Source organism: Rhinatrema bivittatum, chromosome 1 (genome assembly GCF_901001135.1).
Source record: "Rhinatrema bivittatum chromosome 1, aRhiBiv1.1, whole genome shotgun sequence".
In the NCBI taxonomy this organism is placed as follows: Eukaryota; Metazoa; Chordata; class Amphibia; order Gymnophiona; family Rhinatrematidae; genus Rhinatrema; species Rhinatrema bivittatum.
Window position 1 is genome coordinate 679097402 of NC_042615.1, and position 17974 is coordinate 679115375.

Genomic DNA, 17974 nt, shown 5'->3' on the forward strand with positions numbered 1-17974 from the left:
GGGAATACTGTGTGGCACAGCAGCACCACTGCAATGCGGCCTGCTGCCTACTATCACAAGTTATGTGTGCACTTTTATATGCACACTTTGGCCCTGGTTTGTTTTGAAAATACCACTTATATGCATAAAACAGAATTTTAAATATGTAAGTCATCGAAAAAAATCAAGCGTTAAATGTAGTTATGAATTGTTCTCCTATTCCTTTCTTGATAACTGTTCCCAGCCTTTACTTTTTCCACTGTCTGTCAGTTTTGTCTACTTCTTTGCAGGTAACTTACAGGCCGAAACAGTACAGTACTGTTAGCCTGCTATTGGACGCGCGTTTTCCCTTACCCCTTATTCAGTAAGGGGAGGAAAACGTGCGTCCAACCCGCGGCACCTAATAGCATATTAGGTATGCGCACGGGATACAGAAAGTAAAATGTGCAGCCAAGCCGCACATTTTACTTTCAGAAGTTAGCGCCGACCTTTGGTTCGGCGCTAATTTCTTCCGGCACCGGAAAACTGCTTTTCTGTGCACCCTCCAACTTAATATCATAGCGATATTAAGTCGGAGGTCCCGAAGAGTAAAAAAAAAAAATTTTGAATTCGGCCCGCGGCTGTTGGGCCGAAAACCGGACGCTCAATTTTGCCGGCGTCCAGTTTCCAAGCCCATGGCTGTCAGCGGGCTCGAGAACCAACGCCGGCAAAATTGAGCGTCAGCTGTCAAACCCTCTGACAGCCGCCGCTCCTGTCAAAAAGGAGGCGCCGGACCTAATTTAAATAGTGAATCGCGTGCACGGGCGTTCGCCCGCTCTCCCGCAGACTTTACTGTATCAGCCGGTTAGTAACAGCAGAAGAAGATCAAAATGGCCCATCCTGTTTGCCTAGCAAGGTATTTAGGATTGTAATTGCTGCCCAAAGCAGATTACCCTTATGCTTTCTGTTTAGCATTTTAACTGCCAAACTGTACAGGTTACCCCCTTACCTTCTGTTTAAGATTGTAATTGCTGCTCTGTGCAGTTACCCCTATGTCTTTTTTGGAAGCAAAATACAATCATTTCAATGTGGTTTTCGGTTGAACCACTGTTCCATGCAGTTTACCCCAGTTTGTTTCCATCTTCTTGCCAATGAAGGATCCTGTATTTTATCTCATGCTTTTCTAAATTATGTTAACATCTTTGTTTCCACCATCTCCTCCAGGAGGGTATTTCATGCATCCACCACCTTTTCTGTGAAAAAAATATTTTCTGATGTTGTTCCTACCTCACTGTGGCTTCAAGCTCTGATCTCTAGTTCTACAACTTCCTTTCCACTGAAAAAGGTTTTTTGTGCATTAATATCTTTCAGGGAATCTAAATATCTGTATCACATTCCCATGTCTCTCCTCTACGGTAGGGGGTCTCAACCCAGTCCTTGGAACAAACCTAGCCAGTAAGGTTTTCAAGATCTCCACAATGAATATACATGAGATATATTTACATACAATGGAGGCAGTACATGTAAATCTATCTCATGTATGTTTAATTGTGGAAATCCTGAAAACCTGACTGGCTAAGTGTGTTCAGAGGACTGGGTTGAGAACCACTGCTCTAGGATGTACATGTTCAGGTCATGAAGTTTGATCTCTTATGTCTTTTGGTGCGTATCCCACGCCATTTTGGATGCCTTTCTCTGGACCACTTTTCGGTAACATGGCAAATACCCATAGTACCTCAATATAATCCACTTTGAAGTGCCAAAAAGCAGATTATAAATCAAATAAATAATATAAATAAATAAATAAAATCTGGTTTACTGTATTATTTGAAGGGATTTAATAATGGGGTTAAATACTTTTTGGCCACTGATGAGTCTCTTCTTCAATCATATGACATGTTCCTGCTGTGGCTGTGAAGGAAAAGCAGGAGTCAGAGAGAAAGAGAGAGAGAGAGACAGACAGAAAGAGGCATCCCAGCTTCTCAGCTACCCCTTTGGCAAGAAGAAACCCAACCTCAGACCACCATATTACCATCTTTGGAGCCTACCAGTGAGGCAGCTTCTTTTTAGGGATGTACAATTGTTTTTCCCGAATTAGGCAATGTCAACGGAATTGCCTAATTTGGAATGGTTCAGGAGAACCAAAAAACGATTGATTTTTTCTGAAATTTCGGAAAAAATTCATTTTTGAGTTAGTGCGCGTTAACTCCCGTTAACACGCATTAACTCCCGATAGTGTGCACTAAGCCAAAAATCGGGGCCCCCGAAAAAAAACCCCAGAACCACGGGAAAAACGAAATTCCCACAGGGGGGCCCAAAACGACATGAAATTTTTACCCGAAGCACATCTCTACGTAGGGATGTGCAATCGTTTTTCCTGAATTAGGCAATGTCAATGAAATTGCCTAATTTGGAATGGTTCGGGAGAACTGAAAAAATGATAGATTTTTCCCGAAATTTCAGAAAAAAATCATTTTTGAGTTAGTGCGCATTAACGGGTGTTAGTGCACGCTAACACCCGATAATGTGCACTAACCCGAAAATTGGGGCCCCCGAACCCCCCCCCCCCGAACCACAGGAAAAACAAAATTCCCGCGGGGGGGCCCGAAACGAAGCCTGACATGAAATTTTTACCCGAAGCACATCTCTACTAAGCAGCACCTACTGCCAAAAGTCTGAAAAGTGTCTCACACAGATGACTGGAGTTAACAAGACTTAAAACCCATACAGGCCAATGCAATACAGTGCGCTCAGCCGAGTGCACTGTTTAATCCGTGGCTGAACGTGGGTTTTAGATGCACGTCCACAGCCCCTTATTCTATAAGAGGATTAGTGCGTCCAAAATGCATGTCCAATGCCTGTTGATGAGGCTCTTAGCTATTCTCTCCTGATTAAAAAAAAATGTGCGCCTGACGTGCACATTTTTCCCCTCAGAAATTAAGGCCTGCCTAGAGCAGCCCAAAAAGTGTACAGAAAAGCAGAAAAATACTGCTTTTTTGTACTTCCTCTGACTTAATATCATAGCAATATTAAGTCAGAGTAACAAAAATGATACAAATTTAAAACAAAATACAATTTTTTTTAAAGTGTGCTGGTAGTCAGGTTAGTTAAAGGGACACTCAATTAGCAAGCGTCCATTTTCCTAACCCGCACACATTTGTCCCTATCGCCTCCTTTTTAGTGTGACCTCTCATTTAAATATTTGATCATATGCCCAGCAGAGGTGGCTGGGCACGAAGATAGGAAAGCGAGCGCTCAACACTGAGTGTCCGTTTTCCATACAGATTTATTGAATCGACCTGTTACAGAACTAACGCAGAATAATTTTTACCTAACTTCATTTTATTGTTTACCATCAAAAGGCATACTGAAGTTCTAATAGAGGGAAAACATCACCAGAAATGATAAGAAACAGGAATTTACAATTGCCTCCCTTGAGAAGAGACTGTGTAGCACAAAGATGGATGACTGCAGTAAAATAATGGAATATGCTTCCTTAGAATGTCCACTAGAGAGAGCTGAGTGGCAGGGAAACCTCTTTTAGCTAACCATAAGGCTCCCTTTCCTATGTCCTACTTGCTTTCTAAAAAAAAGAAACTAATGTTAGAGGGTCTTGAAGCTTTATGATTTTGCTTATTTGATGACAACAACAGATCATCTACTCCAGTGGTTACCCAATGGGTCCTGGTGACTCCACAGCCAGCTGAGTTTTCAGGATATCTGCAAGGAATTTCTCCATTTTCTTATTTCTGCTATTCAAGGTTGCTCAATGGAGTCCCCATATCAGATCAGAACTAGGAAAACCTGTAGGGAAGGGATGTCAAACTGCAATCTTTGAGAGCCACAAACCAGTCTGGTTTTCAGGATATTCCTAATAATTATGCATGAAATATATTTGCATGCACTGCCTCAAATGTGTGCAAATATATCATATGCATACTCACTAGGAATCAGGGCCGGTGCTAGCTTTTTTGCTGCCCTGTGCAAACAATTATTATGCTGCCCTCCCCCCCTCCACACACACACACACACACACACACACACTTCATTCATTTTCTGTCTCGGGCCTGCCAAAAATAGCCTGGCTTCTTCCAGCAACCTAAACTTTAAAAACTGTCACCCTCTACCCTCCGGTCTTCACCCCCTTAATATTTGCTGGTGCAAGAGTATTAGGTGCCCTAAGCAAATCTTATAACCTTGCACCCCCATCTCCTTTCTCTCCATGTAAACTGTTATAATAGATTTTACATGAAAAAGAATAGTCAAAGTACAGTTTTCTGGGGTAAAGTATTAGGTGCCCTAAGCAAATCTTATAACCTTGCACCCCCGTCTCCTGTTCTCTCCATGTACACTGTTATAATAGATTTTACATGAAAAAGAATAGTCAAAGTACAGTTTTCTGGGTTAAAAGGTGAGGTGAAAGAGGCTATTTTAGCCATAAAAAATCCTTCAAAAATTGAAAGAAGGATCCATCTGAAAAAAATAGGAAAAAGCATAATCATTGTCAAGTTAAGTGTAAAACATTGATAAGGCAGGCTAAGAGAGAATTTGAAATGAAGTTGGCCACAGAGGCAAAAACTCATAATAAAAACTTTAAAAAATATATCCGAAGCAAGAAACCTGTGAGGGAGTCTGTTGGACTGTTAGATGTCCAAGGGGTTAAAGGGGCTCTGAGGAAAGATAAGGCCATTGCAGAAAGACTAAATGAATTCTTTGCTTCTGTGTTTATTAATGAGGATGTTGTGGTGATACCGGTTCCAGAGATGGTTTTCAAGGGTGATGATTCAGATGAACTGAATCAAATCACTGTGAACCTGTAAGATGTAGTAGGCCAGATTGACAAACTAAAGAGTAGCAAATCCGAAGGCTTTTGACAAAGTCCCTCATGAGAGGCTTCTAAGGAAACTAAAAAGTTATGGAATAGGAGGCAGTGTCCTTTTGTGGATTACAAACTGGTTGAAAGCCAGGAAACAGAGAGTAGGATTAAATGGTCAATTTTCTCAGTGGAAAAGGGTAAACAGTGGAGTGTCTCAGGGTTCTACACTTGGACCTGTGCTTTTCAATCTACCTTATAAATGGGCTCTGACCGACGGCCCGCAAATACGCAGTAGAGAGCAGCTCTACCACGCATGTGCGGGCGAGCACGTCGGTCAGAGAGGAGCGTCAGCTCTTTAAAAACATGGCGGCGAGGCGAAGTATCGGCGGCGGCGGCGCGTCGGTCAGAGAGGAGCAGCGCCAGGAGGAAATGGAGCCGTGTGAGGGCTGCAGTGAGGCACGCACACGAGAGCGAGAGAGAGACCCGCGGCTCTGATGGACAGCGAGAGAGCACGTCGGTCTGTGGCGCCGGGAGAAAATGGAGCTGTGTGAGGGCTTCGGTGACGCGCGCGTGCACAAGAGAGAGAGACCCGCGGCTCTGATGGACGTGCATGCAAGGGGAGTACAAAGGGACAGAGGGTGGAGGGGGAAGAGGATAGTAAGAAGAAAGGGGAGGGCCAGAGGAGGAGAAGTGGGAGAATAAGGAAGAGAAGGGTGCTGGACAGGTGAGGAGCAGTGAGGGAAAGTGGAGTGTAATGGAAGAATGAGGGAAGAGGGGGGCTGCAGGAGAGAACCTGTGGAAGAAAGGAGGAACATTGGGAGAATGAGAGATGAGGAGAAGGGAAGGTGGGAGGGGGTTGGGGAGATGGGGCAGCAGGACAGTAAGAGGGGAGGGGAGCTGGAGGAGGGAGCATTGGGTGCAAAGGGAGAGAGGATGGAGGGGGAAGAGGATAGTAAGAGGAAAGGGGAGGGCCAGAGGAGGAGGAGTGGGAGAATAAGGAAGAGTGAGGAACAGTGAGGGAAAGGGGAGTGTAATGGAAGAATGAGGGGAGAGGGGGGGGCTGCAGGGAGCAGACCAGCGGGTGATAGAATGGGAAGGGGCTGCAGGAGAGGACCTGTGGAAGAAAGGAGGAACATTGGGAGGTGAGGAGGAGCAGTGGGAAAGTGAGAGGGGGTGGGGAGACGGGACAGCAGAAGAGGAGAGGGGAGCTGGAGGAGGGAGCATTGGGTGCAAGGGGAGGGCAAAGAGGGTGGAGGGGGAAGAGTACACATCCTGACACCTCCACACACAACACTTGGCTGGCATTTGGAGCAAACATCTCGCCCGTTTTAACGGGCTTAACGGCTTGTATATATATAAATGATCTGGAAAGGAATATGACGAGTGAGGTTATCAAATTTGCAGATGATACAAAATTATTCAGAGTAGTTAAATCACAAGCGGACTGTGATAAATTGCAGGAGAACTCTGTGAGACTGGAAGTTTGGGCATCTAAATGGCAGATGAAATTTAATGTGGACAAGTGCAAGTTAATGCATATAGGGAAAAATAATCCATGCTGTAGTTACACAATTTTAAGTTCCATATTAGGAGCTACCACCCAGGAAAAAGATGTAGGCGTCATAGTGGATAATATATTGAAATTGTCAGCTCAGTGTGCTGCAGCAGTCAAAAAAGCAAACAGAATGTTGGGAATTATTAGAAAGGGAATGGTGAATAAAAACAGAAAATGTCATAATGCCTCTGTATCGCTCCATGGTGAGACTGCACCTTGAGAACTGTGTACAATTCTGGTCGCTGCATCTCAAAAAAGATATAGTTGTGATGGAGAAGGTACAGAGAAGGGCAACCAAAATTATAAAGGGGATGAAACAGCTCCCCTATGAGGAAAGGCTAAAGAGGTTGGGGGCTGTTCATCTTGGAGAATAGACGGTTGAGGGGGGATATGATAGAGGTCTTTAAAATCATGAGAGGTCTAGAACAGGTAAATGTGAATTGGTTACTTACTCTTTTGGATAACAGAAGGACTAGGGGGCAATCCATGAAGTTAGCAAGTAGCACATTTAAAACTTATCGGAGACAATTCTTTTTTCACTCAACGTACAATTAAGCTCTGGAATCTGTTGCCAGAGGATGTGGTTAGTGCAGTTAGTGTAGTTGGGTTTAAAAAAGGTTTGGATAAGTTCATGGAGGAGAAATCCATTAACTGCTATTAATCAAGTTGTCTTAGAGAATAGCCACTGCTATTACTGGCATCAGTAGCATGGGATCTAATTAAGTATTTGGGTATTTGCCAGGTTCTTATGGCCTGGATTGGCCACTGTTGGAAACAGGATGCTGGGCTTGATGGACCCTTGGTCTGACCCAGTATGGCAGTTTCTTATGTTCATTTCTTACGTTCACTTCTGCTCAGACACCCACACATACATACATAAATGCTCAGACACTTACACACACATAGATGTTCAATCACACACAAGTTAGACACACACAGGTTTCTTCCTGCTCATACATACACTAAGGGGCTCTCCCAGCAGCCCTGGCCCTCCACTTCTTCGAAGGGGCAGGTTGGGTGCGGCCTGGTGGCTTGTTTTTTCCTTCTGGCCATCCTGCACCTCTTCATCTTGACCTTGCATCTCTACATCTCATCTTTGCTGTGCGACAGGTTGGGAACCGCCACACGGCCTTATGGCTCCTCCTCTTCTTTGCTGCGCAGCCCTGCAAATCGATCATCTTTGCCACGTGGCAGGTTGCAAACCGCCGTGCAGCCCTAGGGCTCTTCTTCTTAACTGTGCAGCACTATCTTCCTCCTCTTCTTCGCCATATGCGGCCCTCTGCTGCCACATTTTCGCTGCATGGCGGGTTTGGGAATCCCTGCGCTGCCCTGCAACTCTCTCCTCTTCGCTGCTATGGCTTCTCTTCTTTGCGGCATGGCAGTGCCAGCAGCCCACTTAACTCGGTCACAGCCCTGAGGCACCGCCCCCTCCAGGCTGCTGCCCTGTGCAAGTACACAATGGGTTACACTGGCCCTGCAAGGGATATCCTGAAAACCAGACCAGTTTGTGGCCTTTGAGGATTGTAGTTTGAAATCCCTGCAGTAGGGTGAAGAGGCAACTTGGGCTACCTACATTGATAACTGGCAAATAGGGGCGATGTTAAGAGTAATATTTTACAAGTCTTATTTAATGTTTTTATATTCTATCAGTGACATTAAATCACAAAATTAAGTAATAATTCACAAAACAAATGCAGCCCTAATTTTCATATTAGTTTTACCTAAGATAAAGAATAAGATAAAGAAATTTGAAAGATCTGAACTTAACAGTACCTGCACACTTAAGGCAATGCAATTTACAGTACTTTGACTAGTACTTTTTATAGCCTCCTTTCAAAGAGGTCTATCCCATTCTGTGTCTATGGCAAATCTTATTTTAATTCAAGAATAATGGTGCATGAGAAAGCTAGGAGTGTCCACCGACGTCACTAAAGGACGTTTGTCAGTGGTAAATAATGATTTTATTCAAGAGCTTCATGTAGGAAGTTTCCAAAGAAGTAGGCAAATCAGTGTGTCCCCTGACACAGACTCGTGTTTTCCTTGGGTTGGATTCACTCTATCACCTGGTGGTTTAAACCGCAATATTGTGTGGTCTGTGTTTCTCTAGTCTCTCTCCCCTTTTCTGCAATTTATTTATTTATTTTGTGGACTTGCACTTATACTACAGTATCATGATATCCTGTCCCTATGATTGGCCTGCCTACTGCGGCTGCTGATTGGGTATGTATCATCATGTGACTACCTCTGTTTTGGCACGCAGATTTGTTTTCCTGTTTGCTACCCTTTAAATTCAGTTTGGTTGCTTGCTTCTATAAGAGCTTCTCTGAATCATTTTGAATGTATTACATTAGATATGTGCTGATTCTGTATTGTCTTTCCACCTGCTGCTCTATGTTTTCAGTGTCCCAGTAATTTTTCAGTGTTTTATTACTGATTCATTGAACTTTTTTTATTTTTTAGTATGAGCTGTCTGCCTCCTAGTCCTTCCCATTGCAGTCTTTGGGCGAAACATGGGTCCGTGTCGGGGGACACACTGATTTGCCTACTTCTTTGAAAACTTCTTGAAGCTCTTGAATAAAATCCATATTTACCACTGACAAACGTCCTTTAGTGACTTCGATGGACACTGCTAGCTTTCGCACACACCATTATTCTTGATACCTTACTCTTTGGATGCATGAATTATCACTCCTGGTATTAAAATCTTATTCAAAAATATGACTCCAATTACATCATAACAGTGATGTTTTTATCATGTTACTTATTGTTTACTTACTTGCTTAGAGACTTTGGCCCAGGTTTTCTTCAGTCTGTAGACTGCACTCCTGTTCAAGGCAGACGTGATTTCTAACACACCATTGTAGTTATGCATACATCGACAGATATCCGCCACTACTATCCACTTCTCAATTGAGCTGGCACGAGAGCTGATGTCAGTGTGGTTTACAATTTGTGAAGCAACAAGGTTACTCATCTGGAAACACCGCCCCATCCCAAAACAAAAGCATAAAAAGAGAATTTCTGAGGAACTCAACGGGTAATGAAGAATATTAGAAACAGCTGTCAGTACTAGCTAAAAGTAATAGGATAGTGTGATAAGTGTGGTAACGAATGCTATGATTATATAACTCCTCAAGTCCCCTCATCCGCTTCCGCATACATTCAAGCTTCTCTTACTCAATTATAAAGGAATTCACTCTGCAGCTCCTTGTTACTAGTTCTTCTTCTTTCTCCCTACACCCTTCCTTGTGAACTCCATTCATCATGTAAGTCACTCTTATCTGTGCCCTTCTCCTTCATTGCCAACTTCTGTCTCTGTGCTTTATATTTTACTGTGCCGTATGCTTGGAATAGACCTCCTTAGACAGTGCATTATGCACCCTTCTCTGACCATTTTCAAACCCACTTTAAAAACTCACCTTTTTGTGGCTGATTATAAATCTTAATCACTTCTCTATAATAAATTTATTTCCCATAGACTTGTTAGTCATGAATAGTTGTGTTGACTAGGCTGTAAGCTCCATTGGTCAGGGACTATCTCTTATGTGTATCTGTATATTGTTGCATATGTCTAGTAGCACTTTAGAAATAAACAGTAGTAGTAGTATATAAGGAACTTTATTTTGAAAACAAAGTGTCTTTTTTTCTGGATGGGAAAAATTGCAAAAGGAAATGAGAAAACAGAGTAGTCAATGGGTAAAATGTCAGAGCCTGCATAGAAACAGTAAACTAGATGAAGTTATCCAAAAGGTGAGAAGAGCAGACACAAGCATTCCTTATGAAGATAATGCATACAGTAGATGAATCTCATTAAGGGTAAGGTCTTAATATTTTTTTCTAATTTCTCTAGATTTGCTTTGCAGTTTGTGAAACCTTCCCATTAATATTTAACCTAATAGTTGTATCTTATATTCGAAATAGATGCATTAAATGTAATTAGCACTAGATGACTACTGAACAATCCCTTACGATTTATCTAGAATGGACTTAACTAGGCATTTAAAAAGTGATGATTTTAACACATACATTAATTTCAATCAAACTACTGCTAAAGGCTTTTTAAAGCTACATATCAGAATCAAAATTTGAGCTTTGTAAGTTTCCTTCACAGGATACAATAAGGTGAGCAGCATGAGAGTGAGCCCTTATTGCTGTGGTGTAGCTTATTCAGCCTTGTAGGTGCACGAGGACTATGCTGACAGCTGGGGAACACACCCTGAAGTAGAACAGGGTGGAGCTTCATCTATACCAGCCTCCTTCCCCACAGTTTGAGCCCTTGGGTTCTGGCAGCCAGCAGGTCTTAGGTGGATCCCAAGGGCAATAGATAAAGCAAGAGTTCAAGGGTATGCCAGGGTCAGAACAGGAAGCAGACTGGAGATAATGGGAACAGGACAAATGTTGGGGTGGGCAGTACACAAGTATAGACAGGGTACAATGCAAGAGGTAAGGTCCAGGCACCAGGCAAACTTGGTTAGGTCCAAGTAAGAGGTTAGGTCCAGGAAATCAAGCCAAGAATGGACAAAGGCACAAAGGAGAAACTGGACAAGACAGGTATGCAAGGTAAGACTGGGTGAGGTAGGCTGAGCAAAGCAAGGCTGGACAGCAGAAATGAAGAAGCAAGGAGCCACGGCAGAACTGTTGCTGAGGTGAGATAATGCTGTGGGGTCTTTGCTTAAAGGAGGCGCCACTAAGAGTTTTCCACCGTGGGGCCTATATTATGCACGCACATGCACGCTTGTCTAAGGGGAGGAGGCAGCCTGGCTGGGATGGCAGTGTCAGTGGAGGTTGACGGCGTGCAGCAATGGCAGCATTCTGCCAAGACAAGAGACCTCTGGCAGTGTCAGGCAGCAGCTGGGATGAATGCGAAGGCTCACCTGCCTCATAAAACGTGACGCCACTTGTTTCAGGAGGTGGTACATCTTTTGTCAGAGATTCTGGAATTTGTATCCCATTACATTGGCTTCAGGGCAAATGACAGGAACCAGGATGGGTTTAGGTGTGTAAAGGTGGTGGTCAACCACCACATAGAAAGGCAAGGACCCGATCAAGCTGCTCATGTGATTATTGTGGCAGAACTTTACCCATGGGAGAAGAGATACCCAGTTGCCCTGGTGTTGGTTTCATAGGCACATAGGAAGGCTCTGAGAGTTTAATTTGTTTGCTTGGTTTGCCCTTTGCTCTGAGGATGGTAGGCCAAAGTAAAATCCAAGGTAATCCAGAACTTCTTGCACAGGATTTTCCAGAAGCAGGCCGTAAACTGCAATCCTTGGTCCCAGAGGATTTGGAGAGGGAGCCCAGGCAGACAGAAGATGTACTGGACGAAGAGACTGGCCAATTCAGGTGCAGAAGGGAGGCCAGGAAGTGGCATGAAATGGACTATCTTTGAAAATGATCTATTACCACCCGTAAAGTGGTGTTGCCACTTGAGAGGGGAGGGTCAATGATAAAATCAGTGGCCAATTGGGTCCAGGGAACCTTGGGAGCTGGCAATGGCTCTAACATCGCCCAAGGTCGAGCTTGAGAACTCTTTTTTAAGACACATGTGGGGCAGAATTCTACATATTGCTTCACATCAATTTTCATCTGAGGCCACCAGTGATGATGGAAAATTAACTCAAGGGTTTGAATGATGCTGGGATGCCCCACCAAATGGAAGTCATGGGCCCACTGAAGAACTTTCTGACAAAGTTGTTGAGAAATGACAGTCTTCCCTGGTGGCGCTGTCAGCATGGCAGCAACCATGATCCTTGTGGTATCAATGAGAGGTTGTTGGGGTTCCAGAGAGCCTTCAGACTCAAAGGAACATGAGAGGACATCAGCTCTTCAATTCTTCTCTGCAGGACAAAATCACAGTCCAAAGTTAAACCAATTGAAAAAATAATGACCAACAGGCTTTCTGTGGGTTTAACTGCTGTGCTTGTGCTAAATGCTCTAGATTTTTGTAGTCTGTATGGACAGTCACAGGGTATCTGGCACCTTCCAACATATGTTGCCATTCCTCTAAGGCTAGCTTTACTGACAGCAGATTGCGATCTCCAATGGTGTAATTTCCCTTTGCGGGAGTAAATTTTTTAGACAAATAAGAGCAAGTCTCGAGCATTCCATGGCTGTTGTACTGTAAGAGGACAGACCCTAGCCTGAGGGAAGAAGCATCTACCTTAGTGGTGCACCAAGGACTTGTGATTGAAACTGCCTCCAGTGCCGGTATCAAGGAAAGCTTGTATATTCACATGGGTGTCCGCGAATGAGAGATGTACTGGTGCTAAGATTTGTGGAAAGGTACATGGTTGACCTAGGGTGGCTCCCTCCCACCAGAGTTAGGTCCTGGAATTTCCTGGCTTGATCGGGCAGCAGTTTGTGAAATGCCCAAATGAGGCACAAATTGAGGCATCGGCACCTCTATTTCTTCTCAGAGGACAGCTTGAGGCGATCTATTTGCATGGACTCTTGTACTGGTCCCAACTCAGGAGGTGACCTGGAAACCACTGTGTGCTGGAAATTAGGGGTTAGGCGAATGAGACAACAAGCCTCTCTTGAGCCCATTCTTGAAATCGGAGCTCTAGGCATATGGCCAAACTGATTAACCCCTCCAACGTATCCTAGCCAGCCAGCTCATCTTTGATATGCTCCAAGAGCCCTTGCCTGAAGATGGCTATTAAGCTATCACTGCCCCATTGGAGTTCAGATGCCAGTGTACGAAAATGAACTGCTCACCAACAGACCGGGAGCTTTATCTGATCTGAAGAAGCTCAGTGTGTGAGTAGCAGGCCATACAGGAGATGTCAGAGCAGGTGCCATGCAGGCTGGATGGGCGGCCATACCCCTGAAGATAAATGACCATCTTATTCAGTTGGTCTTGCTGTTGGTGTAGCTGGTGAGCCAACAAAGCTATGGCAGAGGCCTGGGATAAGTCCACTGGGCTCATTGCCTCAGAAAATGTGACGAATCTATTTATCTATTTATTTATTTGTAGTTTTTCTATACCAACATTTGTTGTTGGACATCACATCGGTTTACAGGCAACAAGGAATCAGCAATAGAGCTTTACAGTGTAACCAATGAAACCAATAAACAGTTTTTACAGATTATCTATACTAAAACAGTTTAACAGAAACAGTTAAATAAATTATACATTTTCAGAACCGAGGTAGCAGATTATAGTGTGATAAATGAGGATTATTATATAATATAATAATGTACGTATATAAATATATTAGCATAATATATTTGGGTGTGTGGACTGTGCCGTTCTCAGTAGAATAAACTCGGGTCTGGAGATGAATGTCATATTTGCGGGAGGTTTGGTGTTCTCTGTAAGGTGTGCTATGGTGTGGTGAGGTGTTATTGGTGAGAGGGGGGCTCAGGTTTGGTACTTTCCGTGAAATGAGCTGCTGTGTGGTGAGGTGTTAAGTTAAATGAAGGGGGGGGGGGGGGGGGTAGGTTATTGTGCGGGCAGGGAGTCGGATTGGTATATGGTATAGTGTAATGTCCTAGAGATCATGAGTATGCTTGAGTGAAGAGCCAAGTTTTTAATTGAATGGCATGAGAGTGAGACCTTATTGCTATGGCATAATTGACTCAGCCTCATAGGTGAACCCATGAGGCTTATGCTGACCACTGTGGAACATGCCCTGAAGTGGGACAGACTAGAGATTCGCCTATATCAGCTACTTCCCCTGCAGGTTGAACCCTTGGGTTCTGGCAGCTGGCAGGATTAAATGGGTCCTAAGGGTTGTAGAGAGAGCAAGAGTCCAAGGGCATGCCAGTTTTGGTCAGGCAGCAGACTGGAGATTCCGGGTACAGGCCAAGGGGTGGGGTAGGCAGCAGATAAGTATACACAGGGTACGGATGCAGGAGGTCAGGTCCAGGCAGTAGGCAAACATGGTCATGTCCAAGCAAGTGGTCAGGTCCAGGAGATCAAACCATGGACGGACAAAGACACACTGGAGACACTGGATGAGACACCTGGATAAGGCAAGACTGGATGACAGGAATGAAGAAATGAGCCAGGAATGCAGGCACAATCAGGGACACAGGAGCAACATGTACTGCTCTAGGCTGGAGACCCATTTCTGAGGCAAGATAATTCTGTGGGGCCTTTGCTTAAATAGCCTAATAGGGCAGATGTAATCAGGAAGTGTTGCTCAGAGTTTCCTGCCATGGGGTCTATATTATGTGTGTAAGTGCGCGGCTAAAGGGAGACAGTGGCCTAGCCGGGGTGGCAGCATCAACGGTGGTCAGTGATGTGCAGTGATGGCAGCATTCTTGCTGCAGCTCAGAAGGCCTCCAGCAGTGTTGGGCAGTAGCTGGGGTGAGTGTGGTGGCTCGTGGGGCAGTCCTGTGAGCCACCAAATGTAACACACAGTCACCAATGCTGTGTAATTAGAGAGCTAGAGCACTTGGCAACAAAAATCAGCAGGACTATGGAAATAAGACCTGCTGCTTCCTGACAGAAAGTAGTATTACAGGTGCAGAACCCCATTCTGTGCTAGTACTTGTATTTTAAAATTGAGACGAAAAGTTTATTCCCGGGTAGCAGTCTAAGCAATGAATGAGTCAATAACAATTTAATTTTCTCTCTCATTTGCTAAAGAAGAAGGAAATTAATGTAAGCAGAGGGAAAGACAGAGGTGAGCGAGACAGTAATAGAGTGAATCTGGAGAAAGGAAAAACAGAATATGTTCTCTGAGCAACGATATATTATAGGATTTTGTAGCATACTTTCTGAAATGAGATCACTGAGTGATGCCTGTCCTATCCACACCAAATATTTAGTACATGTCAGGGGCATTAAAGGAATACTGACAATACTGACAGGATTTTTTTTTTTTTTGGGGGGGGGGCTGGAGGAATAGCAAAATTGCTTACCTTGTAATAGGTGTTATCCCAGGACAGCAGGATGTAGTCCTCACATATGCGTGATGTCACTAACGGAGCCCTAATGCGGGAAAACTTCTGGCAAAGTTTCTAGAAGCTTTTGACTGGCAGCCTGGGGCTACTGAGCATGCCCGGCATGCCATGATATTCCCTGCCACAGGGTCTCACTTCAGTCTTGTATGTAGCAATAAGCGTTAGCAAAATAAAATAATAAAGGTGTGAATGACCAACTCCGCGGGGTGGGTTCTGTGAGGACTACATCCTGCTGTCCTGGGATAACACCTATTACAAGGTATGCAATTTTGCTTTATCCCAGGACAAGCAGGATGCTAGTCCTCACATATGGGTGATTGGCAAGCTAGAGGCTGAGTCATTGTCCATGAAGTTAGCAGTGATGTGTTATTGAGGAAATGAGTCAGCCGACAATCACAGCAGAATGGTTGTAGAAGGAGTTGGGATTAAACTGGAAACAAGTTCTTTAAGACAGATTGTCCATAGGCTGAATCTTGTCGTCCTTGTTTATCCAGACAGTAATGAGCTGCAAAGGTGTGAAGAGAACTCCATGTTGCTGCTTTACAGATGTCAATGATTGGCACTGAACGAAAATGTGCTACTGAAGTTGACATTGCTCGTACTGAATGTGCTTTTACTCGCCCTTGAAGAGGAAGGCCTGCTTCTTCATAGCAAAATTGTATGCAATCTGCTAACCAGTTGGATAGAGTATGTTTTCCCACTGCTTTACCTGGCTTATTTGGATCATAAGAAACAAAAAGCTGATTGGATTTTCTGAGGGATGTAGTGCGATTTAAATAAAAAGACAATGCACGCTTACAGTCCAAAGTGTGTAAAGCTCTTTCCCCTTGGTGAGAGTGGGGCCTTGGAAAGAATGTGGGTAAAACTATGGTTTGATTTAAGTGGAATTCCATAACTACCTTAGGAAGGAATTTTGGGTGTGTACGGAGAACCACTCTGTCATGTAGAAACTTTGTATAAGGTTCATATGTAACAAGTGCTTGTAACTCACTAACTCTTCTAGCTGATGTAATGGCTATGAGGAAGATAGTCTTCCATGTGAGAAATTTGAGATCTCAAGAATGTATGGGTTCGAAAGGAGAATGCATTAATGCTGTTAAAACCAGATTCAGATTCCATTCTGTGACTGGAGGCCGAATTGGTGGTTTAAGGTGAGCTAGACCTCTCATAAACCTACTGACAAGAGGTTGTGTGGATATAGGTGCATCTCCCAACTTGTTATGATAAGCTGAGATTGCACTCAAATGCACTCTGATTGATGAAGTCTGAAGACCAGAGTCTGAAAGATGGTATAAATAGTCTAAAAGAGAAGTAGTGGGGCAAGTGAAAGGATCAATATGGTTCTGTCTGCACCACAGAGTGAACCTTTTCCATTTGAAAGAATAATTCTTTCTAGTGGAAGGTTTGCGTGAAGCTATAAGCACTTGAGAAACATTTGTTGACAGATTGAGTGGTTGTAAGATTAAGCTTTCAACATCCATGCTGTCAGGGATAGGGATTGAAGGTTGGGATGGCGCAACTGACCCTGATCCTGAGTTATGAGATTGGGAGCTACTCCCAGGCGTATTGGATCCTTGACTGACAGGTCTAGCAGTGTGGGAAACCATACTTGTCGAGGCCAGTATGGGGTTATGAGTATCATGGTCCCATTGTCTTGCTGTAGCTTCACTAGAGTTTTCGTTATAAGCGGTATTGGAGGATACGCATATAGTAGGCCTGAGTTCCAAGGGCGAGCAAAAGCATCCTTGGTCAGCTGGTTCTGTTGTTTGTGTAGAGAACAGAAGTTGTTTACTTTGTGATTCAGATGCGACGCAAAGAGGTCTATTGTTGGTTGTCCCCAACATTGGAATATCTTGGTCGCTAGTGAGGGATTTAGGGACAACTCGTGTGGTTAGAACTGACAACTGAGTCGATCTGCTAGCACATTTTGAATTCCTGCTAGATAAGTGGCCTGTAGGAACATTGAGTGTTTCAAGGCCCAGCCCCAAATTTGTGCAGCTTCTTGACAAAGGAGATACGAGCCCGTACCCCCTGTTTGTTGATGTACCACATAGCTACTGTATTGTCTGTTTGGATCAGAACAGTCTTGTGTGAAAGGCAGTCCTTGAACGCATGAAGCACATAATGTATAGCTCGAAGTTCCAGAAAATTGATTTGATATGTGGCTTCGAGTTTTGTCCAAGTTCCTTGAGTTTGAAGAGAGTTTATGTGAGCTCCCCACCCCAAGGTGGATGCATCTGTAGTTAATGTTATCTGAGGGACTGGTTTCTGGAAGGGTAGGCCCTTGCGTAAATTGTCCTTGGTTGTCCACCACTGTAGTGATGAGCGTAGTTGGTGGGTTACTTGGATTGGATAGTGTAATGGCTGAATGGCTTGGATCCATTGTGATCGTAGAGTCCATTGGGTTACTCTCATGGCGAGTCGTGCCATAGGAGTGACATGAACCGTTGAGGCCATGTGGCCTAGTAAGGTAAGAAACTGATGGGCTGTCGCTTGTTGTTGTAAGGAAATTGAATGTGCCAACAGAGACAATGTGTCTGCACGATCTTCTGGTAGAAAAGCCAGTGCAGTGTCTGTGTTTAATTCTGCTCCTATGAATTGGAGTAGATGAGAAGGAGTCATGTGGGATTTCTGATAGTTGATGAGGAATCCCATTCTGTGAAGTATAGCTATTGTGCGATTCAGTGAAGTTATTGCTCCTTGTTGTGATTGACTTTTGATGAGCCAATCGTTGA

At 44.0% G+C, this 17974-nt stretch overlaps 1 protein-coding gene across 1 annotated transcript in view; it reads right to left on the reverse strand.

The window, feature by feature from the left end:
- Window positions 1–17974, reverse strand: part of RASGRF2 (Ras protein specific guanine nucleotide releasing factor 2) — an 888178-nt gene that overhangs the window by 132905 nt on the left and 737299 nt on the right. The window contains exon 23 of the mRNA XM_029574148.1: window positions 9106–9303. Within this exon, the coding sequence (XP_029430008.1) occupies window positions 9106–9303 (198 nt within the window). The remainder of the gene's footprint in view (window positions 1–9105; window positions 9304–17974) is intronic.